The 22,268-nt window shown below is 39.8% G+C and overlaps 1 protein-coding gene across 1 annotated transcript in view; it reads left to right on the top strand.

Moving 5' to 3' along the window:
* The window catches only part of PLB1 (phospholipase B1), an 81,902-nt gene that overhangs the window by 45,011 nt on the left and 14,623 nt on the right, over positions 1–22,268 (top strand). Inside the window, exons 33-48 of the mRNA XM_042789621.1 lie at positions 419–486; positions 1,491–1,534; positions 2,793–2,901; positions 6,633–6,684; positions 6,829–6,909; positions 8,036–8,101; positions 8,548–8,648; positions 9,532–9,613; positions 10,140–10,244; positions 12,224–12,319; positions 13,423–13,494; positions 15,353–15,430; positions 17,388–17,448; positions 18,144–18,202; positions 20,766–20,824; positions 22,009–22,052. Coding sequence (XP_042645555.1) covers positions 419–486; positions 1,491–1,534; positions 2,793–2,901; positions 6,633–6,684; positions 6,829–6,909; positions 8,036–8,101; positions 8,548–8,648; positions 9,532–9,613; positions 10,140–10,244; positions 12,224–12,319; positions 13,423–13,494; positions 15,353–15,430; positions 17,388–17,448; positions 18,144–18,202; positions 20,766–20,824; positions 22,009–22,052 — 1,177 coding nt within the window. The remainder of the gene's footprint in view (positions 1–418; positions 487–1,490; positions 1,535–2,792; positions 2,902–6,632; positions 6,685–6,828; positions 6,910–8,035; positions 8,102–8,547; positions 8,649–9,531; positions 9,614–10,139; positions 10,245–12,223; positions 12,320–13,422; positions 13,495–15,352; positions 15,431–17,387; positions 17,449–18,143; positions 18,203–20,765; positions 20,825–22,008; positions 22,053–22,268) is intronic.

Here is a 22,268-nt window from a genome sequence, read left to right as displayed (position 1 = left end):
CGCTTTTCAAATCAGTGTAAAGGTATTCCATTGCTTCTTTCTGAGGTATGTTTGTCTGTTGAGTTCATATAGTGTTTCTTACCATTACCCAGAAAGCTTTATGTGTTTATTCGAGATGTTTTCATCATTCTTGAGTAATGCAACTGTAAATGAATTATTCGGCTCATCTAGGCCCATGAGAAGAATGCCTTTGTTCCACAGTTCCATCATATATTTTGTGCATCATATACAATATGATGCTTGCAAATAATTATGAAAGGTATCGATGCATTCTTCAAGAGGAAGATTAGGGAAAAGCCAGATGCCTTGTAAACCTTTTGAAGAGATGCATTCAAAAGTAAATAAAATGACTACATATTAATGACTATTGTATTAGTAATTGTGCTTTAATTTAATTTGGTTAATGAAAAATAACCAGGCTGGTATAGGAATTGCCTCAGATAATCTCCTGGATTTGGACACTCAATACCGGGGACTGTCTTGGAGGTAAGTCTTCAGACAAGGTGGTGAGGAGATGTGTATTCTCTCTTGTAAAGAATCTTATTCTCTTTCACATGTTTTGGGGATTTCAGCTGTCAGAAAGTTGAAAAAAAGTTGCTTGTTGGGCTAGCATCTCTTGTGAAGATGTACCAGGATCCAGGATTTGTAATAAGGGTGGTTTCACAGAAAATGTTTTCAGCAATAGATTTTAAGCTAGCCTTTTGACGTCCCTTGTGCTTTCATCTTTAGCTGCTTGTGGTAATTTGTATTTTTATGGTGGGATGGCAAGTTGGAAATCTATAATACTGGAGAAAAAAAATCACTGGAACAAACAAGTGAGAACTGGCTGCTTCTGAGACTTTTTCTCGAAGTTTCTATTTTTGACTTTGTTTAACCAGACAACTTTTACCACATGCAGTACAGAGTCATAAAAGACTGCATTTTTTGCTGTAATGATGTAGCTCAGTTGACATTGGCTGAAGCAGTTCTGTGCTGTCCTAATGCCTCTCTATAAGCCAGAGTGTGGCCTCAGTGTGTCCCACCAGCTGAAGAGCTGGAGAGAACATACCCTTGCGCAGGAAAGAGAAGAGAATGAGGAGCCGCTGCTCCAGCTCTCTTGTCACCCAAAGGCTGGCTGTTTGGGGCTTCCTTAGAGTGACTTCACGAGGCTGGAACTGGCCCCAAAGTTGGCCTCCTAATCTGCAGTACTTTAGGGCTCAATCATTCAAGTATGTAGCTATCTCAGGCATTTTTCTGCCATTTTATAATGATTGATTATACCCCTGTACAGTTGCAAGATCATTAAATTCTTCTGACAAGCACCTTTATCACTGAAACCTCAGTTGTTCCCCCCAATAGCACTTCTCTTCTCTCCATGTAATCTAAGAGATTGGTAGTTACCAAATTAATCACCCTTCGCTTTTTCTCATGATGTGGGGGTAGGTTTTCACTTTGCTTATGGTCTGTGTCCAGCTGAGATGAGTGACTGGGATTTCTCCTTCTCATTTTAGCATTGGAGGAGATGCATCATTAGAGAATGTGACAACTCTACCTAGTAAGTAACTGCTTTGCTAGATCTAACTGGCAAGCTTGAAGAGAGAGAATGGGCTGATTTCTGATATGTTTACAGAGATCTCTTAAGTATTTCAAAGCTGATTTAGAGTAATTAACAAGAACTGCCTTTCAAAGAAACAGTATTCTAGGATTAATGAATAAAAAGTTGGTTTTATCGGTGAAGCTGAGAAGCAGCTAGAAATTCCCTTCCTTTCATTTCCCTCTCTCCTCTCAACTGCTTGTTGAGTGTTATTTGAAATTCTAAATAAGCTTGATATGTCCATGTTTGTGATGCAATTAACATTTGTTTTTAATAAATATGCCACATCAGCTTTTTCCAGAAAGAGATGTTTGCATAGAGTTAGACTTCTTTGGTGAATAAAGGTGACTGTACAGGTACATGTAACCTGAAGGGAATCATTTTAACTTTCTCTTCACTGAAACATGCAACTTCTCATAGCTCAGTCTATTGTTAATGTAAAGCCACTCGAGTTTCAGTTTGGATCAGATGTAATAATAAACTTTCATTTGAAGAGGGCCAGTAAGCTGTCCTTCTGTGTGTTGCCCATTATTATAAGCAGACTGTAACAAGAATATAATTAGAATAAGCAATTAATTGATTTACCGGATACCATTACATTTGACAAAGCCTTCATTAGAATGTGGTTAAATTCAGTCTTTGAGATTAAGGCACCCTTTATAGTTTACAATGTGACTGTTTCACTCACAGCTGCAAACTACTCTGTCAACTTCCTTTTGGAAACTACTATAGAGTTCATGGAGAATGTGGTGGGATTTCATCAGAACCATGCGTGAGAGGCTTTCTTCATATTTGTCAGTAGCATGAGCTTTTGCACAGCTGTGAAGCAGACTCAGATCCTCTAGTTGCAAACGAGCTCCTGCTGGGCTGAAGCCCCGCTTCAGGCTCACTTCACCGAGTCACCATTACATGACTGAGGATTTTATTTTAGGCTTTAATCACTACAACATGAGAGAACTGCACACAGCAGTCTTCAGTTCTGTTCATCTAATCCACTGGTGACAGTGCAGGGCACAGCAAGGATGCTGCAGTTTGAGTTGCTGTCAGCTGGTGATGCCCCTTGCCAGTGCTTGGTGGGTGCATCTAGTTGACTGGAGGCTGCAGCAGCTGTGCTGTGCTGTCAGAGAGCAAAGCTGCGGCAGTGCTGGTGTGTGCTAGTCCCTGTAGGCAGGGAGAAGATGTAGTCATTTTCACCTTTGTTGCCATCTTTCTTTTTCAGACATCTTTCGAGAGTTCAATGTTACGATCATGGGCTATTCAACTGGCACTGGGAGTGAAAACGATTCGAATGCATTCCTTAACCAGGCAGTTCCTGGAGCACAGGTTGAGTATGTAGCTTTTTGTTTTACATTTGCAGGTGATGGATGCTTCATCTAATTCCCTTTCAAATGTCTCATGTGCTGTCACAACTTGCTCTGAACAGCAAACAAAACCAGTCTAGTTAGAGTTGAAAACTGGCTCAAAACATGTTAAATGTATGGGCTTATTTCAGAGCTGAACTTTCAAATGAAGCCAGCAGTACTGGTTACAAAATCCACAATCAAGAAACTGGCAGAAACTGTTTGGTGGTGGTTTCTACCCTTCCTCTTCAACTTCTATTCATTTATCTATTTATTTGTTAATAAATCTCAGAGAGTGTGGATGTTTTAAGCAAATGAGCTTTTAGTGAACTGGTAAGGAGATAATAGGAGAAAAACTAGATGAAATCTATAATTCTGGCCTTAGGCTTCTGGATAAACAAGCAAGAGTGGTCAAGAGAGAGGAAAAATCTAGCCACAGTATGGAATCTGAAGAAAGGAGAATTGCTGATGGCCATATATGGGTTTTGGTGCATTGCAGACCTGGTGCAGTTGCAGCCAGTTCTGCCGCTATAATAGGGACTGTAATGTCTCACAGTCATCTGAATTTGACTTTTTGCTTTTAGTCACACCTGGGAAGCTGCATGAGTTGGGCTTTGCTATACCGCTTATCTTAGAAATCCCTGGCTTCTTATTGAAAGAGTTGGTGCTGTTTAATTAATAAAACAGATGGCTGCATGGAACTTAGTCATAGTTTGGGCACAGGCAGACCGCGCCTGGATTTGACATTGTTAGTTGATATTACCCAGACTTTAATTTGTTTGTTTGTTTAAAGAAAAATTCCTCTTACTTCCCAGAGAGGTCTTGTAAGTGAAGTTCAGAAACTGAGGTGTTTGAGTTTGCTCTATCTAAGCAAAGATCATTAGGATTTATCAGGTATTTTTACTGCTCTCCTGTAGGCCTTGAGTAACTTCTGACTTATACTAGCAATCTCGGTAAATGCTTGGATTCCCCAACAGTCTGTTAGGTGCCCTGATATATCCTACAGTTCCACTCACTGCTCCCATACCTGAGAGAAGGGACTTTGTTTCCTAGTCATGACTGAATGTATCTGTGCATGGCAGTGATACATGTGCAAGGATTATGGCTCTGATTCAGCCATTCATGAGAATTTATTAACATATTTCTGTATGCAGCATATATCTAGATTAGCCTCAGCTTTTGCTTGTTCTAGAACATGATGTGATAGGTGCCTGTCTTGTATTTTATATCAGTTAAATCCTAAACAGGCTTTTTGGAGTGGTGGGAGGACTTGAAACAGGACACACAACCTCTTAAGTCACCAGTAGGACTTAAAGCAGTTAGTATCAGTAGCAACTGAGACATTACTATTAAATACTTGTTAGCTGTATGAAATTACTCGATGGATGTTAGTCTAAGGAAAAATTGTCTACTTCATCTATATCAATTAGTCTTCTCTCTTACCATGCAAACAGCTGGACTGAATAAACATGATGAAGTGGAGCTATGTTCCGCAACTATGTTTTGTAAACTTTCAGCAAGGAGGTGCAAACAATTGTCCCAGATTTCTGCTAGTCTGCTAGTCTTCTGTTGTTTCTCTGTCTCGCAACAATCTGTAGAAAAGTGTGCAAAAGTAAAGTACTGTATCCACTACACTAATATCCCTGAACTTTGAGATGCTTCTTTCAGGGTTCTGTTCCATCACATTGTAGATCTTGATGCATCTGAGAAGATGAATGCATCCTACTTGAATACTAAAATGTATTGCAACATAAAGAGATGTTTCTTCTGCTTTAGGTATTTGGCCCTGGAATGATGATGCAGTCCAGCATTTTTTCTTCATCAGCCAAAAATATCCATTTTCCTCTGATTCAGAGGGCGAAAAGAGTCTACCAGCCAATGCTGGTATTTCAGAATTGTTACCTGGCCTCACTCACTTTTGGGTGCTAATCTGGAAACTGCTTTCCAAAGGGGCCGGGACCTTTCTGAAATCAGGTAGTTCTGCATTCTAACCAGCTTTTGGAAACCAGGCATAAGGGTTTCTTAAAATTAAATCAGTGGCTGCTTTGAAGAGCTCCTTAGTGAACTTGATGGCAATGTAGCAATGCAGGTTTCATTCATCAAAACACTCCTAAGCCTATCCACGTACATTGCCAAGGTGTTTACATACATGCTGGAGTTAAGGATAAATCTGAAGCATGTTGCTGAAGCAGAGCCTGTCTGAGATTTCTGATTTTATGTGAAACAAAGGAGATTACAAATTTAAGACTGAGTGGAGAGAACAAGTGATAGGAACTGTGAATCTCTGTATTTCCCATTAGCGAACTGTTTCTGTTGATCAAAATCTAAATTTGGTGGAGACTAAAGCTCAAGGATGGGTGATTGCTGGCACTGCTTCATTCAAGACATTGTTAGGTCTTACTGACTACATAGGCTCAGGACTTCAGTGACTGTGTGAGAAATCGAAGGTGTGGCGGACTGTCAGCTCAATAAGTGGTGTTTTCCTCTGGTTCAATACTGAAGTCAGTGCCCTAGCTTACAGGTTTCCACAGTAAGAATAGGAGGAAATTATGACCACTTGTGGCTTGTTATAGCTTTGACATATAAATAAGTAGATTATGACACTGAACAAGGATAAACAGTGAACAGAACTATTAGATGCATGCAGTGTCTATGTCACAAGTAGAGGTATGACAGGGCTCATTCCCCAGTAAATACTCTTAACGTTAGTGTTAGATCAGTATTCAGTTTGAGGAGGGTGGTGAGAGATACCTCCTGTTCCTACTGTAAACACAGCGTTGCAAAGGAGAGCTAATCTCTGCTTGCCATGCAAAACAAGTGTCATACTTATTAATGTCAGCTGTTGTGCTTCCAGAAATGATAGACAGTCAGTAAAGTGTTTTTAAGAAGAGCCTGACAGAAGATGCAGCTCATGCCGTGCTACAGAGTTGCCCTGAAGGCCAAAGCTTTCCAACCTCAAGGCAGGCAAGCAAGGTTGAAGTGTTCAGCCTAGGTAACTTGAAATTCATGGCAGTTTATATACATACATACATATGTATATGTATGTGTATATATACAAAAGAGAAAGAGAGAAGGTACTTGTTTGGCTATTGGAAAACAGCAAGGCTGTCATCTTAAGTTGTCTGAGTAACTTTGAAAGTTGCTTGGATTTTTAATTACCCTGGAAAGGCAGTGTGCACAGAGCTGTTTTACACAATTGAAAATTAAGTATTGACTCTGAGTGCAGGCTACAGAAATGAGGGAGATGTTCACAGTGAACTCTGAAACACTTCAGCTTTTTAGGGGGGTGAGCTGTGGTGTATGCACAAACTTCACTCAAGAGGTTAGTTACATATTGGGACTTGGGATTCCCTTGTTGTTTTAGTCCACAAAGAATAGATTCATAGTAGCCTAGTTCTAAACAGGCCATCTGCTTACAAACATGTTGCTGTGTCCTGCTTTTCAGCTGTTTTAGGTGCTAAGCACAGTGTAATAGCAGCTAAACTTACAGTTCCAGATTAATTACTGAACTTGAGTAAAATCAGTATTCAAGTTCAATTTGATGTTGACTTTCCACAAAGATGTGATTCTGTAATTTGATCATGGCAACATGAGGATTGTACTATCTCCTCACTCAACCCTTCTGATATCTGACAACTTGATTTAAGGTGTCTGAAGAGCATTAATGTTGATCTCTCCATAAGGGTGCTTCCTTCACTCACTAGTGTCCTTCTTTACAGGCACTTGCCAGCCCAAGCAAGGAATCTCCTGAGACTAATGAAAACTGATCCTGTAAGTTGTCTGGGACTTCTTTAATCTTACAGCATGAAAAGAAACAGGTGTTGCATCACATGGTAGATCCACCTGCAATGATACCATATGCATATCACAGCGTCAAAGAAATTCAGGCTCATTATTTTCTTCTTTATTGCACAGAGAATTGACTTCAGTGCTGACTGGAAGCTCATAACGGTGCATATTGGAGGCAATGATCTGTGCAACTATTGCAAAGACCCTGTGAGTAGTAGAACTGGTTAACTAAAACTGTAGTGGGACTGTGATGACAGTGTAGAAACATGTCAAGGGAAATCCATGGATCCTTAGAGACTTCACAGAGATAGCATGAGTTATGTGTGCTGCTGTATGTTTTGATGGTGGTTTCTGCTGTCAGTGCCCTGATATAAAAACAGTTACCAGCAACAGAGTAGGATGGTTGTGTTCTTTATGGCTTACTTCAGGCTAAGAACCACTGTTTTTGCTACTGTCTTTTGACCATGAGCAAAAAGTGGAAGGAAAGAAAAGTTTCAGTCCTCTGATGTGGTAAGTGCTTTACTGTTAGCAGGGCCTCTTTAGACATCTAAGAAAGAATTATACTGCTTTGAACTACCACTAGTCCAATCCTGCAATTGTCATCACTCCATAACTCACAGTGTAGGGAGGTGCTGGAAACAGGTGAGGTATGTATGAGGGAAGTTGTTGCAGTGCTCAGTGTCATTTGAATTTTATGCTTCTCTGGCTTGTGGAGAAGCCTTTAGGGGTGCCATAAGGACATCATGGGAGTTGAGTGGGCAGGTGGCAGGGAGAGGCCACCTTTCTCTGCCAGCTCTTACTCTTTTGCCTTTAATATGCTAACTTCTTGTGAGCATTTTCAATTCTCCTGCAGCCCATTGTGCTTGAGAAATTTGCTGCTTCTGCAAGAGCCTCACTAGGCATCTTTGTTGCTGCTGCCAACTTTTATAGCGTTATATATAGCTATGACCTTGGCTAGCAATTATTTCACCTAATCTTACAAGAGCTTATCAGTTGGCTGTGAGCATGCCTATGGCTGTTTGGTTTATGCTGTTCAGCATGCATTCAGATGGTGTTTCTTCCTGCATCTTTACATGAAGGATCCAATGGATTTGGGTTAAATATACTGCTACTCAACAAGGTTTATTTTAAATACAAAATCTCACTGAGTCTTTCTACATTTTAGATTAATTGATATACTTAATATCCCTGGTGTCTAAAAAGAAGCAAGAACATTCCACTGACCACTGTGTATAGTAGAGAAGGAAGTGAATTAATGTTATTTTCCAGCCTCCCAAGCAAAATGTCTTGTATCTGCCTTTAGCAGTAATCTCTTCTCTTCTGTTTCGATCAGAATCACTACTCGGCTGTGAATTTCACCAGAAGGATTCAAGAAACTCTTGATATTCTGCACAAGCAGGCAAGTGATGTGAAATTGTATTTGCATTCTAGCTCGTACTGGTACATGATTGACTGGTGCTAGCTCTTCTGTTTGTTTGATTTGGTTTGTTTGTTTTGTTGTTGTGGTTGGTTTGTTTGTTTGTTTTTGTTGGGTTTTGTTTTTTCCCATTCTGGTACCAAACATATTCCACTGACTTCTATAAAAGCATTTTCTTCTGTCTTGTCTATCTGAGAATAGCGAGATGCAGTCTGAAATTACAGACAGTAATACTGGACTATAGTGTTGAAAAAGAAAGAAAAGCTGAATTGGGGAAGTTTGGTGGGGAATTTCATTATCTTTTTTTTTTTCCCCTTCTGACAGTGGAAAAAAAGAAGGGATGTCAAATGGCTGGGCTTTGGGGTAAAATAAATGCAGTGGGCTGCATAAACAGTTCCTTCTAAGCTAAAGTCTGACTTACCTTTCAGGTTCCAAAAGCTCTAGTGAGTCTGGTTGGACTGCTGGACCTCCTCTCTCTGAGACAGTTGTTTGTGGATACTCCAGTTCAGTGCCCCACTTACATGGCAGAGTAAGGCTTATTTGACTTCCTTTTGTACCTGAGCTTACTGTCCATGATGATAAAGTATGTTCTTATTCCATGCTTCTCTCATCATTTGAACTGATGTTCAATGGTAGCACTACAGTCCTATGAGCATCTCGTGAAGTGCTGACATCACCCTGCCTCATGGTGTTGCCTTCTCTTGGCTTTGACCCAAGTGTTTGATCAGAGGATCTGTGTGTTTTGTCCATGCTTAGAACTGTAAGGTTTCCTGTGATACATAATGTACACCTCACTGAGCTTGCATTGAAGTTACTGATACAGGGTTCCTCAAGGTGGGGTTGAAGTCCATAAGCATTTGGATTTTCAGGTCTTTTGAGGGAACATGAAGTATTTGCAGAGTAGACAGGTTTCTCCTGTTTCAGAGGGTTTATTGCAATGGCTAATTTGCATTCTTTGCTGACCCTCCAGACAAATTCTGTGTCTTGGGAATGCAAAAAGATTCGTTGATTGGAAAGGTATCAGCTCAGATGTAATGCAGCCAGTAAATTTCAAAGATTTGTTTTCTAGTTCCAGAGGGACAGGCATGCACCTCTGTCAGGATGCAGGGCCTTTGGATGCCAGGGTGTAATGAATGGGACAAGATATCATAGCACAATGTACATCACTGATATACCTGGGAGTGAAACCAAACTGATTTAGAGTAGTATAATTCATGTGAGGCAGAAAATAAGACTAAGGTTTGAAATGATGAATGATAGCAAGGATGATAAGACATTTCCACAGGAACACGACTGTACAGGTTTCCATGTTACTCCCATGTCATGAGGACATTGGATGCAAATGGTGACTTCTGCATTCTCAGATCTCTAACTCTCTCTATTTCTGTTTTCTCCTCTAACCTCCCTCACAGTTATCTGTGTAGTTGTATTCTCACAGGAGAAGAAAACTCACCAAATTTAATGATGGTGAAGGAAGCCACCAGAGCTTACCAGGTATGTTTATCAAGAGTGGTACGGTTACTTTATTTCCAGTTAAGGTGAGCTCTTGATTACCAAGCAATGTATCATAGCAATATTTTAACCAAATAGATTCTGTGAGCTAAGCAAGAGGTAATTTGATGCTATCCAAAATACCATATGACCAAAATCAGCAGCAAAGCTCTTCAGAAAAATTTTGTTTTCTAGTACAGATGGATAGGTGGGAGTTTAGTCACCATAATCCTGTCCCCCACAGACAGCTGTAGTGTTGTTTTCCAGTCTTCTCAGCCACTTTGCAAGGCTCACCTTCTACCAACATCTGTGGCTACTTCAGTTAAGAAGTAAAAGCTTCCTTCTGATTCTCCGGCTCTCAATAAAAAAACCCTAAAAAACAACAGAAAAAAAACAAACAAACAAACAAAAAACAACAGGGGAAAAAAAAAAAAAAAACAACAACACAAAAGAAAACACACCACCAAAAGCCATTATGATGCAGAAAAGTTGATGGATTATTGGTGGTCATTTTTTTTGTTTCTTGCAGCTTGGCATTCGCAGACTAGTGGAGTCTGGCAGATATGACACTCATGAAAATTTCACAGTGGTTATCCAGCCTTTCCTCCAAAATCTCAAGATTCCTCTTGGTCAGGTATGGTCTAAAGAGACTTCTGCATGCAAAGGATTAAGCATGGGTATCTAACCTGTAAAGACTACATGCAAAATAGTTTCAGATTGTTCTGTGCTTTTCTTATTAGAACATGTTGCTTTTTGGTATAGTACATCAGATTTCTTCATGTAGTTAGCAGTTCTTTGCTTTACATATTGTGCTATCAATATGAATTACTGTTTTGGAAAATGAATCAAAACCTGAATTAAGAGGCTTCTTTGTGTATGTTCTCAAGGATACATAAATATTTTTCTTTCTCAAAAATATAACATAGTTAATAAAAGACAGAGATGTTAAGTTACAGTTCTTAAAGAAGCATTGCTGCATTACTCACTGGAGTCTACAGCATCACCTCCTCTTCATGTCCCATAACTCACTCTCCTGTGTCTGACAGAAAGAGAAGTTTACATATGATCTGGTGGAAGCAGTAGTTTTATGTAGTAAGCCCTTTTTTCTGTTATTGGCAATTATATTTCAGTGCCTTGAATGGTAAGTCTCAGTAAACCATAGATCTAGGAAACGACGCAAAATTTTTCTGGAAATGAAACTCCATTTTCACATGCATCTGTACTTCCTCACCTTACCTGGAACTAAAAGCAGATAGGACAAAATACTGAGCAGGAATTAGTCATGTATAATTGAACTACAGTGATCCTGAAAATGATGGCAATATCTAGTGATAAGTTTGAAAAGTTCAGATGCTGCTACAGTCAAATTTGGAAAACTGGCTGAGTTTCCCAGGAAAACAGACTTTGATTTTTTTTGTGGGTTTTTTTTTGGTTTGTTTTGGTTTGTTTTGGTTTTTGTTTCTGAAGCTTCTTACTGTGAAAAGTCATTGCTAGGGGTTTTGATACTGAGGTAGGGAACACAAATAAAAATAGAAGCAGCAAAATATTTCTGAATCATTTTATAGTCTCACAAGCATTTGTTCAGATTTTAAGAAAGCTCAGGATTCTGTTTTTTCTTCTTATCTGACACAACACTTAAGTGTTCCTGAGCTGAAAACTCTGCCTCTAAACTTGGCAAAAGATCAGATATATATGCAAATTTTGGTAGTAGTCCTTTAATAAGCTAACCCAAACACACTGAATGAAAACCTGCTCAAGTTTTGAGGAAGGACTGCTCTGACCAAGAATATGTTGTTTCAGTCATCTGTGACCTAAACTCTTTCTCATCTCAATAATCCCATTAAAGCCAAGATATTTAAATTTCCAAACTCCATTTCCTTCAGATGCTCCAGTATCTGTATTAAAGTACAGCTTTGAACAGAAAGGACAATATACTGGTGTACTCAGTCAGCCTCGCTGCCTTCACTTGAACGCTTATTTGCTTCTTGCTCCTCTCAAACCTGCACAACTGACACAGCTGTGAAAAAAACAGATGTGTTCTCTTACTTCTGGTAAAGCGTCTGTAACATGTTCATTACCAGGTAAAAGTACTGCAGAGCATAGTGGTGCCTGCGGTGCCAGTTCCGACGATGTGCTGAGGAGAGGAACCCATCTTTATTGCAGAACCTGAAGAGACACTAGACACGTAATTGTAAATGGTGGTTTTGCTACTTGTGGGTGTTTCCCAGAGAATTTGTGGCTGCCCTCTCCCTGGAAGTGTTCAAGGCCAGGTTGGACGAGGCTTTGAGCAACCTGGTCTGGTGGAAAGTGTCCCTGCCTGTGGCAGGGGGGCTGGAACTAGGTGATGTTTAGGGTCCCTTCCAACACAAACCACTGTATGATCTTCCCTAGGATACTCATAAGCATCTCTAGTTAGGCATTTCTGGTAGCTCACGTACCTGCTGAAATACACTTTGTATCACCAGGTAATCATGAGACTTTCCACACTGGAGCAGCAAGAACAAGTAGCATGAGCCTTCCATTACTGGTTCTGATTTGGCGCTGATCTGATCCCCAAGTTGGAGCTGTGTAGATTCTTCTGCACTTAGATGTTCTTTATGCTTTCATTTGTAGGATGGACATCCAGATGTCTCCTACTTTTCACCTGACTGCTTCCATCCAAGTCAGAAAGGCCATTCTCAGCTTGCCAAGGCTCTCTGGAATGCTGTGGTAAGGTGACAGGCTCTGCGTATAATGTGGTCTTTACTTAAACCTGACTACCTTTAAAATAATCTCTGTAATGAACTTTGCAATGAAGGCCTGGGTAACACAGGACCTTGTGTTTGTTTATTCTTTACTAGTCAGATACCCTCAAATTTCTGGTGCTGCTGTCAGCCTAGAATCTCTTGCTTCTTAAAGTGTGTGGGGAGGAGAGGGGTACTGTAAGTGCATGGTCACAGCTATTCATGATTTCAGCTGAGCAACTTCAAGTCTACTTCACCCATTGTCGTGAAAAGCAGGACAGTATTCAATAGGGATGATGCCTCTATGAGCTGATATGAGAAACCACTAAATAAAGAACTGTAACTGCATACATCAATTTAAAATGGATTACTTAGATGTCTGTTCTAAATCCATGTGTTGCAAATGTCTCATTAGGAATTAAAGTGGCTTTAATTCAGTTTAGTTTTACTACCTTTGGAAATGAGTAAAGCTCAATAAAAATGTCACTAAAGACTGCTTAAGCACACTCATTTTATTTAGCATTGCAGTGCAGTAGGAGTACCCATGCAGTCAGAGGCAGTATCTCAGATCCTGGATAGTAACTTCTATATACTTTGGGGTAATGTCTTAACAGCTGACATGATTGCTTGCAATCATCAAGCAGTACTTCTGATTAAATTTGGTTTAATCTTCAACGCATAAACAGCCTTTTGTTGGAGATGCCATCATGCAGCTCAGCTATAAAAATTGAGGGACTCTCAGTGTCTTGTCTTTTATGCAAGAGAAGAGAGTTTATGACCTTGCCTTCTGGCGAAATTCCAAAGTACTTCATGTGCCTGCCAAAAACCTCCAGGAGTTTAAGCTGATCCAGTATAGCTTTCCACTTCCCATTTTAAGCTTCTCTCTAGAGTTGCTGTTTTGTTACGCAGTTGCCATGTTCTTTCTGAGAAGTAGACGCATTTCAGCCTTGGGTAAATCAAGGTCTGTAAATACAGGCAGCTCTATGTGAATTTGAAAGGTATATTTAGATTATTTGGATTAGAATTGTTATACAAATGTAAGATGAGCCAACATAGTTACAAAATAGGGGGTTTTGTCTGTCTTTCTAGTTACAGCCTGTAGACCAGAAAGCTGACTCATTTGATTTCATGGCTGACATTGTCCTCGACTGTCCATCTCAGGTAAATATTATCTACGTCTTGGAAGCTGGGTATCAGGTGGCTGTACGTGCTTGTGCTTGCTGCAGAGAGCAGGGGTTTGGTAGGTCTGAAACAAGTTTACTGAAAATGTTTGTTCTCTGCTTAGCTCTGACGGAGCAAGTGCTCCAATATAACTTCTCTGGTGTCCCTTGGCCTTTGACTGTGCCATGAATACTGACTGGCGACATGGTAATTTGTGTGTTTTCAGTTGTAGCAGAGGTTGCGTTTTGTTATGTTTGTGAAGCACAGAGGCAGCTCCAGCAGCAAACACCAGACTATGCTGTATTAACTTACCCATCAGAATCAATGGGGTTTGGGCAACACAACAGCTCTGAAAACCCCCGGTATCCGTTACCTCTTGAATTAGTGGCAGGTTGGTTTTCATGGCCTGATCCGTAACAGGGATATTTCAGACTCTTCGGAAGCTGCTTCTGCAGTTATAAAACAAGCCATTGAACTTGCAGTACAGTTGCTAGGTATCAGCACTTGGAAATGACTGCTGCAGTCAGCAACAATTGACTCCCTTTCTTCAGCAGTTTCAACAAGGAGGCCAAAGAACTGAACGTACGAGCGAGCTGAGTTGTACTCTCCGGTCTGGAGACAGCCATTCAAGTTGTACAGGAGGATTTTGTCCATATCATGTGTCCATTCTGTCAGAATAGGAAGATCTGCTGAGTTATTAATCAGCATGTTTCACTTAAATTGATCTGACTTCATCTTACGCAGTATTCTTTCCAGGCAGCTGAAATTCTTAGCAACTTCTTCAGTGCCCAATAATGTGGTTTTTATACTTCTTTCCCTTCATCCACTCCTATTCAAAGATGCAACTTTTGAGCAGTAGACATAGAAAAGTTTTATGCCCCTTGCAAAGAATATATGGCCAGTGTTTTCAGAAATGGTAAGTCCACAGTGCTTTGAAAAAGTCATTGACAGAAGCACCAGTAGCTTTCCCTGCTCAGAAAGCTCTGCGGTAAAGACTATGAAACAGTTCTACAAAGGAATATATAGACTGTTTCAAGGGGATTTCATCTTCTGTGTTACTAAAGGGAGTAATAAATTACTTCAGATTCTGACACCCACAAATTTTATTTATTCCCACAGTTTCTCACTACAGTTTTAAAATCCTACTTCATGTAGTCATGTCCATGAAAACACCAGGTGTGCCAGATTGTAAGGGCCCAAAAAGCCAAGGAAAATTATTTGTGTTGAGGCAACTTAAAGTAGGATAAAATCCTGAAAATAAAATAACAGTGAGTATTCAAATCAATTAAATATGCCTTCTGATTTTAGTGCTTTGTAAGACCTCTTCATGCAGATATTGGAAGTGCTCTTAATTGAAATAAGTGGACATCCTAGTGAAATTTTTTAGCCTATACAATGCGCGTGTCCTCCTGAATGCATGTTGCATTAGTAGGGAACAAAAATAACCATGCAGTTTATACAGCCTCTCTTGGAGGGAAGAGTGATCTTTTCAGTAGTCAATTTTTCATCTTCTCTCTGATGACACAGGAAGATTTGTCTAGGTTTCTCTAGACTTTACATCAGTATCCTTTGAAAAGGACTAAACATCTAATAAAGTCTAAATAATTTGTGGAAAGTTAGGAAAGGAAAATGTTAAACTGCAGTCAGGATCTGGCATGTGTAATTTTTTTCCGTAAGGTGCTAAACACAGATCTTGCATCTGAATTTTAAGGAAGGAGCATGGTTTTCAAAATTCAGATCCCCATTTTGCAGCTTAGGCAACTGCTTTCTTGGTGATATGATGTCTTGATACTACTGGCTATGGTCTGTGCCGTGTGTTTACTGCCTGATTTCTCTTACTGTATTCCTCTTTCTCCAGAACAAACCATTCCTGGGAACATACAAGAACAGCAACTACACACGCCCACCTGTGGAGCCCACTAATGGGCCAATAGAGGTAATTGTTGCATCTTTTGCTGCATTTTAGGCAAGCTATACAAAGCTGTATCTGGTGACTGTTCACACATCATCCTGACTTTATAGATGAGATAAACTATTACCAGCTATCAGAGTGGGAAGTCTATCTTGCACTTCATATTTTCCTGTGTAAACAAATGTTAAACTCTTCTTTTCCGAAAAGCCAAACAAAAAGAATTGCATTAATTGGTGCAATTGTATCAACAGTAAGTCACCTGGGATGCATCATTAGTTCAGACTGCAAGTTCCTCGAAACAGGGAGAAGATAACTTAGAACTCTGATCCCCCAAATGATCTGAGGAAGGTTCACATATTCTCTTCTTGAGGCACTGCACTTCCATGCACTCATGTAAGCTCGACCTGTAGATGGCAGTCACCTTCACATATTGGGTATGCGGCCAGATGCAAAGGTGATAGGAATCCATTTTCAAAAGGATTCACTTTCCACCATGACTGAGCAACTACCACAAGGCAGATTAAACAAACTGCAGAAACAAACTTTGTGTAGGACTTAAAGAAATGAGGCAGTTATTTGCTCTTGACAAACGGCTGCAGGCATGCAGACTAAGTGTGGTTGGAGATAGCAGTCAGAATGGGCTGAGCTGGTTTGGCATACTGGGGGTCCTCATGCCTAACCCAACTATGAAAATCTTTGTGTGCCTCCAGGGTTACAAGGAGCAACAACTGTTATTGTTTCAGCAATCCATAGTTTGCAATATTGAAATTATTGTTATTTGTAGAGTTATACATTTAATGGGTAATTCTTGCACTTCCACTGAATCTCAACAGCAGTAGCTTTTGAAGTGATAGGGTAAAGGAGAGAAACAGCAGAGAGAGTAAAAGAACAGTTTCTTCTCTGATCTAAAAATAATCCCAGCTGTCCTTTCTAGTCTCTGCAACCAGTCTTTATCTAGTTGGCTGATAGTAGAGTCTATTGCACCATTTTTCACAAGAGCAGATTAACTTGTCTTGATATTTTTTAACACTAACCATGCGTTCAGAAGACCACTAGTCCATGTAGTTTTCCTCTGAATGGAAGAATAATTGGGGTTGGACAGGACCTCAGGGCATCCCTGGTCCACCCTCCTGCTCCAAGCAGGGCTGGCTTTTAGATCAACCTAAGCAAATGTCTTTGTTCTTGCAGGGACTGTCCATTACAACAATTACAGTTTGTCCCTTGCCACCTTCTTAGCTAATATTGTTGCTCCCTACCAAAACGTGTGGGTGGCACGTTCATCAGTTGTCTCTGCTGGTGAACCAGGTTGTTCTGTGATGTGTGGTTGACTCAATTTCTTCAACTGGTGGAATAAATATAATAGCTATTATATCATCTACAAATGTACAGTCAAGTTCAATCATTTAGAGGCTGACAGCTCTCTACTGAAACTTTTGAAACTTCAAAATTCTTTCAAACATCATATTCAGTGAAAGCAAGCCCTTTTTGAAATTTTCTAGTAAAATACAGGTTTCTAGCGAGGTACATGGGAAATAATAATAATATAATGCATTAATATAATATTATAACTTTGCAGTGGATTGTACTGTTGGTTTTTGTTTGGTTTGGTTTTACATCTGATGTCTTTTGAGACATCAAACCTGGAGACCGCATCTTCTAGGTCATGGACAAAATTTCCAGGCTGTAGAGGAAGAAAAAAAAAAGTAATCCTCCTTGTGGAACTTTGTCATAAGCAATATTTCTAGTTGAAATGTTTTGTCTTTGGAAAAGTTTTATACTTTGGCTAGAAAATTTCACCAAAAGTGATTAATGTTTGGACAGTATTCCACAAAGAAGAGAAAAGGACTATTGAGCTATATAGGCACCAAACTAGGATCTGTCTTAACTTGGATTTGCCTTTCACTGTATAATGAAATCATATATGAATTCTGCATTATTTTCTAACCACAAGGTGAACCAATTTTGTAACTTTCCATTTCAGAACTGGGGCAGTAATCTGTCATGTTCTGAACAGGCTCCATCCAGTCGTGTCCCAACATCAGGTGAGAAAGAACTTGTAAGCTGAAATCACAAATAGGAAAGATTTCACCTTTTGTTTTTAAGAACAGTAAGATCTTGAAATTGCATATCCTAGATGGAAATCAAATAATAAAAGCTGATATATTTAGCAGCAAAGGATGTCTGTCTTGCCATACACAGTAAGTTCTGCATCACAGCAGGTGTGCTTTCTGTGGATAAATGTGATCACATTTATCATATATGTATATCATCTACATTAACATGGCAGGTTAAGATTGCCTAGGTAGGTTAGTGGCTCAGCAAGTTTGACCTACCTGGTGAGCCTTCTCTGATAAGCAGCACAGTAGGAGTGCTGTGTGTAGTTGGAAGGCTTTATGGGGAGATTCCTAATAGGAAGTATTGATCTATGACCCAAGCCTGAAAACCAGTTAAAAGAGATTGAATATATGCATCCTTGAACATATCTAATCTGTTTTAATTTTTTGCCTAAGGAGTTTTAAGTTCCATTTATTTCTGTGTTAGTTGAGTACACTGTTGCAAGCAAAGGCAAGTTAATCCTTTTGCCTAGTGGACACACAGAACTTGAGGCTCGTTCTCCCTAAAATCTCATCTGTAAAATGCCATCAGATGGGAAACAGAGACTTTCATCTTTATTTTGTTAAACAGCATTTTGTGTCAGTTGTCAATAATCCTGCTTTTTTCTCCTACGTTTTTTTAGTACATGAGCTACGACCTGCTGACATCAAAGTCATAGGGGCACTGGGAGATTCCCTGACTGTGAGTACTGCTGTATTCCCAGGCTTAGAATGAGAAGAGTAATTGTTGATTTCTATCTAGATGTGGTCGTGTCCAGACACCGTCAGATAGAAAGCAAATTGCTTCAGCTTGGCAAAGCAAAACTCATCTACTTGTGTCCCTTTGCAAAGAAATAGCCTGAAGAGATATGAGTGACACTGGCAATTGTGTAATCCAGTAATGAATCATTCAGGCCAGAGCAGAAATAGGATCGCATTCTATATTGTATACAGTTTATTCAAGTGTTTTTAAAAAGGGAAACGTCAGTCTCATAGGAATAGTATTTTCTGACATAAAAACAGGAGCAAGCAATTGGCATTTTTTTCATGCAATGGGAGATCTTGATAAAAATTCCTATGGAAATAATTGGTTACAGAATGAAGTGCTTCTCTCTTGAAAGAATTCTGATACTTTTGTACTTCTGAATTTTGCTTTCAGATGTTACTTCCTGGTTTAGGCATTTTCCAGTTAAAACTCTGATGCATTTCATGTACCAAGAAATGCAAACTGAAAATAAAACAGTAGGCACATAAAAGAAAGGGCCCAGAAAAGAATAGCAGGGAATACTGCAGATCTGCACCGAAGTTTTCTGAGAAAAAGTTCCAGAATTACACAGCACTACAGAATTGTTCTGGCATGGGATGAAAGCAAACATTTGTGTCAACAGTTCCCATGAATTTTAACTTCTGAGCTAAACCGGTGTTCATTCTAGCAGCTTCAGGTCCTGTTGGGTTCAGATGGAATTGAAGGGACTGAAGCCCTTAAATGATCAGGCTTATCTACAGGCAGATGTGCATATCTTCACCTCCTCATTAGCTCTGAAACCAATTTTGCTTGACCTGATGTAATCCTGGCTTTCCCGCCTGCCACTAAGCTTTGAGCTTTTCTTAGAAGACCTCAGTAATGACCCTGTAAGTCTCCCTCCTATCCATTGCCATGACTCTTAAAAATAATTACTTGATTTCCTCCCCCACATCTAGTGCTAGACATGTGCACTAGCACACATCTCTTCTCTTTTAAAGTTTAGCTCTTCTAGTACATGAAACGTCTCAGAGCGCCCTACTCACGTGGGCCAGACTCTGCTGCTTGAGGTCCCTGTCTCAAGAGCTGAGCAAGGCAGTTTTTCATACTGCCATTATTCATGTAGTTCCTACTAGTTGTCATTGTCACAGCAAGGTGTGATTGGGTTTTTATTAAGGGATTTATTGCTGGGGTGGGGCAGAAAAAATGACAGGATATTCCCTACACGTGTCCACACATGCACACACACCCTGCACACGAAGTGCAGTACAGCCAGCAGCAGTGCACACTTTGTACTGCCTGACCATCCCTGGCACAAAGGGACTGCAGCAGCAAGGATCTGGCTTGGTCCACTAAGGTATTGATTTTCCTTCTGGTATTTCCCACAAGAGTCTTGAATGTAGTCAATGTTTATGGCCAAATTGATACCATGAGTTTTTTGAGGAATTCAAAATTAAGTGAAAGCACTAAGAAACTATAAAGCTGCAGAAGAACCCATTTTCACAATTGTTGTCCTGATTGCAAATCAGGGTGCTCGCCTTGCTAGAGATCTGTCCCAGTCCTGTGAGCTACTCTAATTCATCACAAAAGTTCTTTGTTTTGATGGCTTTATTTATTTATTTATTTATTAAAAAAAATATATTAATTTTCACACTGCAGGAAGACTGTTCTCAGTTTAGATGAAATGGAGATTAATAAAATGTTGAGCAATTTAGTCACGTCACTGGCTAGAATGCATCTGTCTGACTTCTTAACACCAATGCACAATGGAAGCAATAGATATGCCAACATGCTTAACTGTATTGGCAAAAAGAATTCTGCCTTCAGCTCAAGTCTGTGTGTTAGACTAACAGACTGGATTGAGCAGAGGAAAAGTGGATTTTACACCAAAAATTTGTTTTCTTGGCAGATGAAAAAGCAGCTCCTTTGCTGATTTATTTACAGCTAAAACTGGCTGGGAATTTTTCATTAGTGTTTTTTGTTTTGGTTTGTTTTTTTTGTTTGTTTGTTTGTTGTTTTTTTTTTTTTTTCCTGGATTATTAAGTCTCTCAAAATCAGCTTTTTTTTTTTCCAGAAATGCCAGGATGAAGCATTTTCCATCAGAAAAATCCAAACAAATACAAAGCTTTTGGTGTTAATCTGGGTCCTACTGGGTTGCTAAAACAACATTAGAGTAGTAATTCTAAAGCCTTATACCCCTGACCTTACAGTCTGCCTTCTGGCTGGACTATATCTCCTCTAATGCTCTGTGGCCTTGTATCTAGATGAGCTGATTTTGTATATGAGGAGAAGCCCGTGAATTTGAAGCATGGGACATGCAGGGCTGCCCACAGGCCAGTGTGTGGTGATAAATAAGGACATGGACCATTTATGCTAAAACTGGAATTTTGCAAAAGCTTGGCTAGATGCAGGCTAAAGCTACCAAAACGCATCAGCACTTTCAAATCATGATGTCTGTCTTACCTAAACTTGTAGCATTTTTTTCTTCTAGAATTTTATAAATTATTCTTTCCGTCCTTTCCAGACTGCAGTAGGAGCCAAAGCAACTGACCTACAAACAGACTGGAGGGGACTTTCCTGGAGGTGAAAATGCTCAGTTTTTTCTTTCTCTGTTTTTGTCCACAGACAGTTAAAAGTGTGGGTCACCTGGTTGTGTAGTTACATACCTAAGTATATAAATGCAGGGGTAGGATCCTGAGAGCAAATATTGTTTGGTAAGGATTGGAGAAGTCAGCACTGGAAGACAAATGGAGTGATCCTTGTGGGTGGTTTTTGTGTTTGTTTTCATGGCATTTTGTTGCTTTTTTTTTTTAAAAAAACCAACATATCTGATTGCTACAAGCATGGTCGTGTGTGTCTGAAAGTACTGGATTATTAATATGAGTGAATTCTTTTACCCTCTTGCTAGCGTCTCTGGAGTTTATTCAAAATATTGTTCAAAATACTGCTGTTGCTGTGATTATCTAAAGCAGTGTCTAATACCAGAGAGCCTGAGTGTGGATTGTCATTAACATGGTGAGAGGACTGCATGCATATTCAATGAAGATGTCCCAAACATCTTTGCTATTGCAAAGTGGACAAAGACAACACATGTCAGAGTGGGTATGAATCTCAGTATCCACGCTAGAGTGGAAGGAAACTGCCTGCTACATATGGGCAGAAGTATGGTTGATAAGCCTGTGCACATGTATAAATTCTTTTCTTCATCCTTTCTTTCCCCCTTGTATGTGTCTGCAGGCATAGATATCTTCAGGAAGGGCTGCCAGATGTGGTATGAGAATGTATTGGCTATGCACACAGACAAGTTTTGAATGGTAGAGACAGAGGCTCTTTTCATAATCAACATTGCAGAATCCCAGATAGGTCATCAATAAGCATTTAATGCTGTCTCTCTTCTATGCATAAAGACACACAAATGTAGTTTCAGCAAGGTCACGTGGAATAACTTCAGTGATGAAATATGCCTTTCTATGATGGGCATCTCAGCATGTCTATACGAAACATCAGCTCTCCCAGTATGTTTTATTCCCAGTCTGGGGCCATAGCTTCTATTTTAGTTGATGCACTGCTTGATTTAGTGTGAAATCTCCTTTCAGTACTTTCCCTGAATTCTTGTGGTTTATCTCCTTAGTCCTGTTTGAGGTTAGTCTTTTTATTTTTTTTTTTTTTTTTCCTTCTTGGGCTGCTACAGCAACATATGGTGACAATAAGACAGATGGTTGCAGGATTAACCCTGCTTGGTGATTTTTTTTTCTTTCCCTTTGTAGTATTGGAGGTGATGGAACCCTGGAGACCCAGGCTACTTTACCCAGTGAGTATCCTGGAAAATCACTGTGAGAAAAGTGAAAGGCTAGTATTAGTCTGAAAGTAGCCTAAGTGGATGCTAGGAAACATCTGGAAATGGTCATGCTTTTCTTGCAAACAGTGGGGTATGCCCATCTGTTGTGGATATGAGCAGTTCATGTGAGTCACAGCTGAAACCCAGACTGACCTGACTGCTGTAAAGTTGATTCAGCCTCTCCACGTC

This window comes from Tyto alba, unplaced genomic scaffold, assembly GCF_018691265.1.
Source record: "Tyto alba isolate M040663 unplaced genomic scaffold, T.alba_DEE_v4.0 Super-Scaffold_16, whole genome shotgun sequence".
NCBI lineage: Eukaryota > Metazoa > Chordata > Aves > Strigiformes > Tytonidae > Tyto > Tyto alba.
Note: the sequence above shows the minus strand (reverse complement) of the source record. Positions and strands in the feature narration are given on the sequence as shown.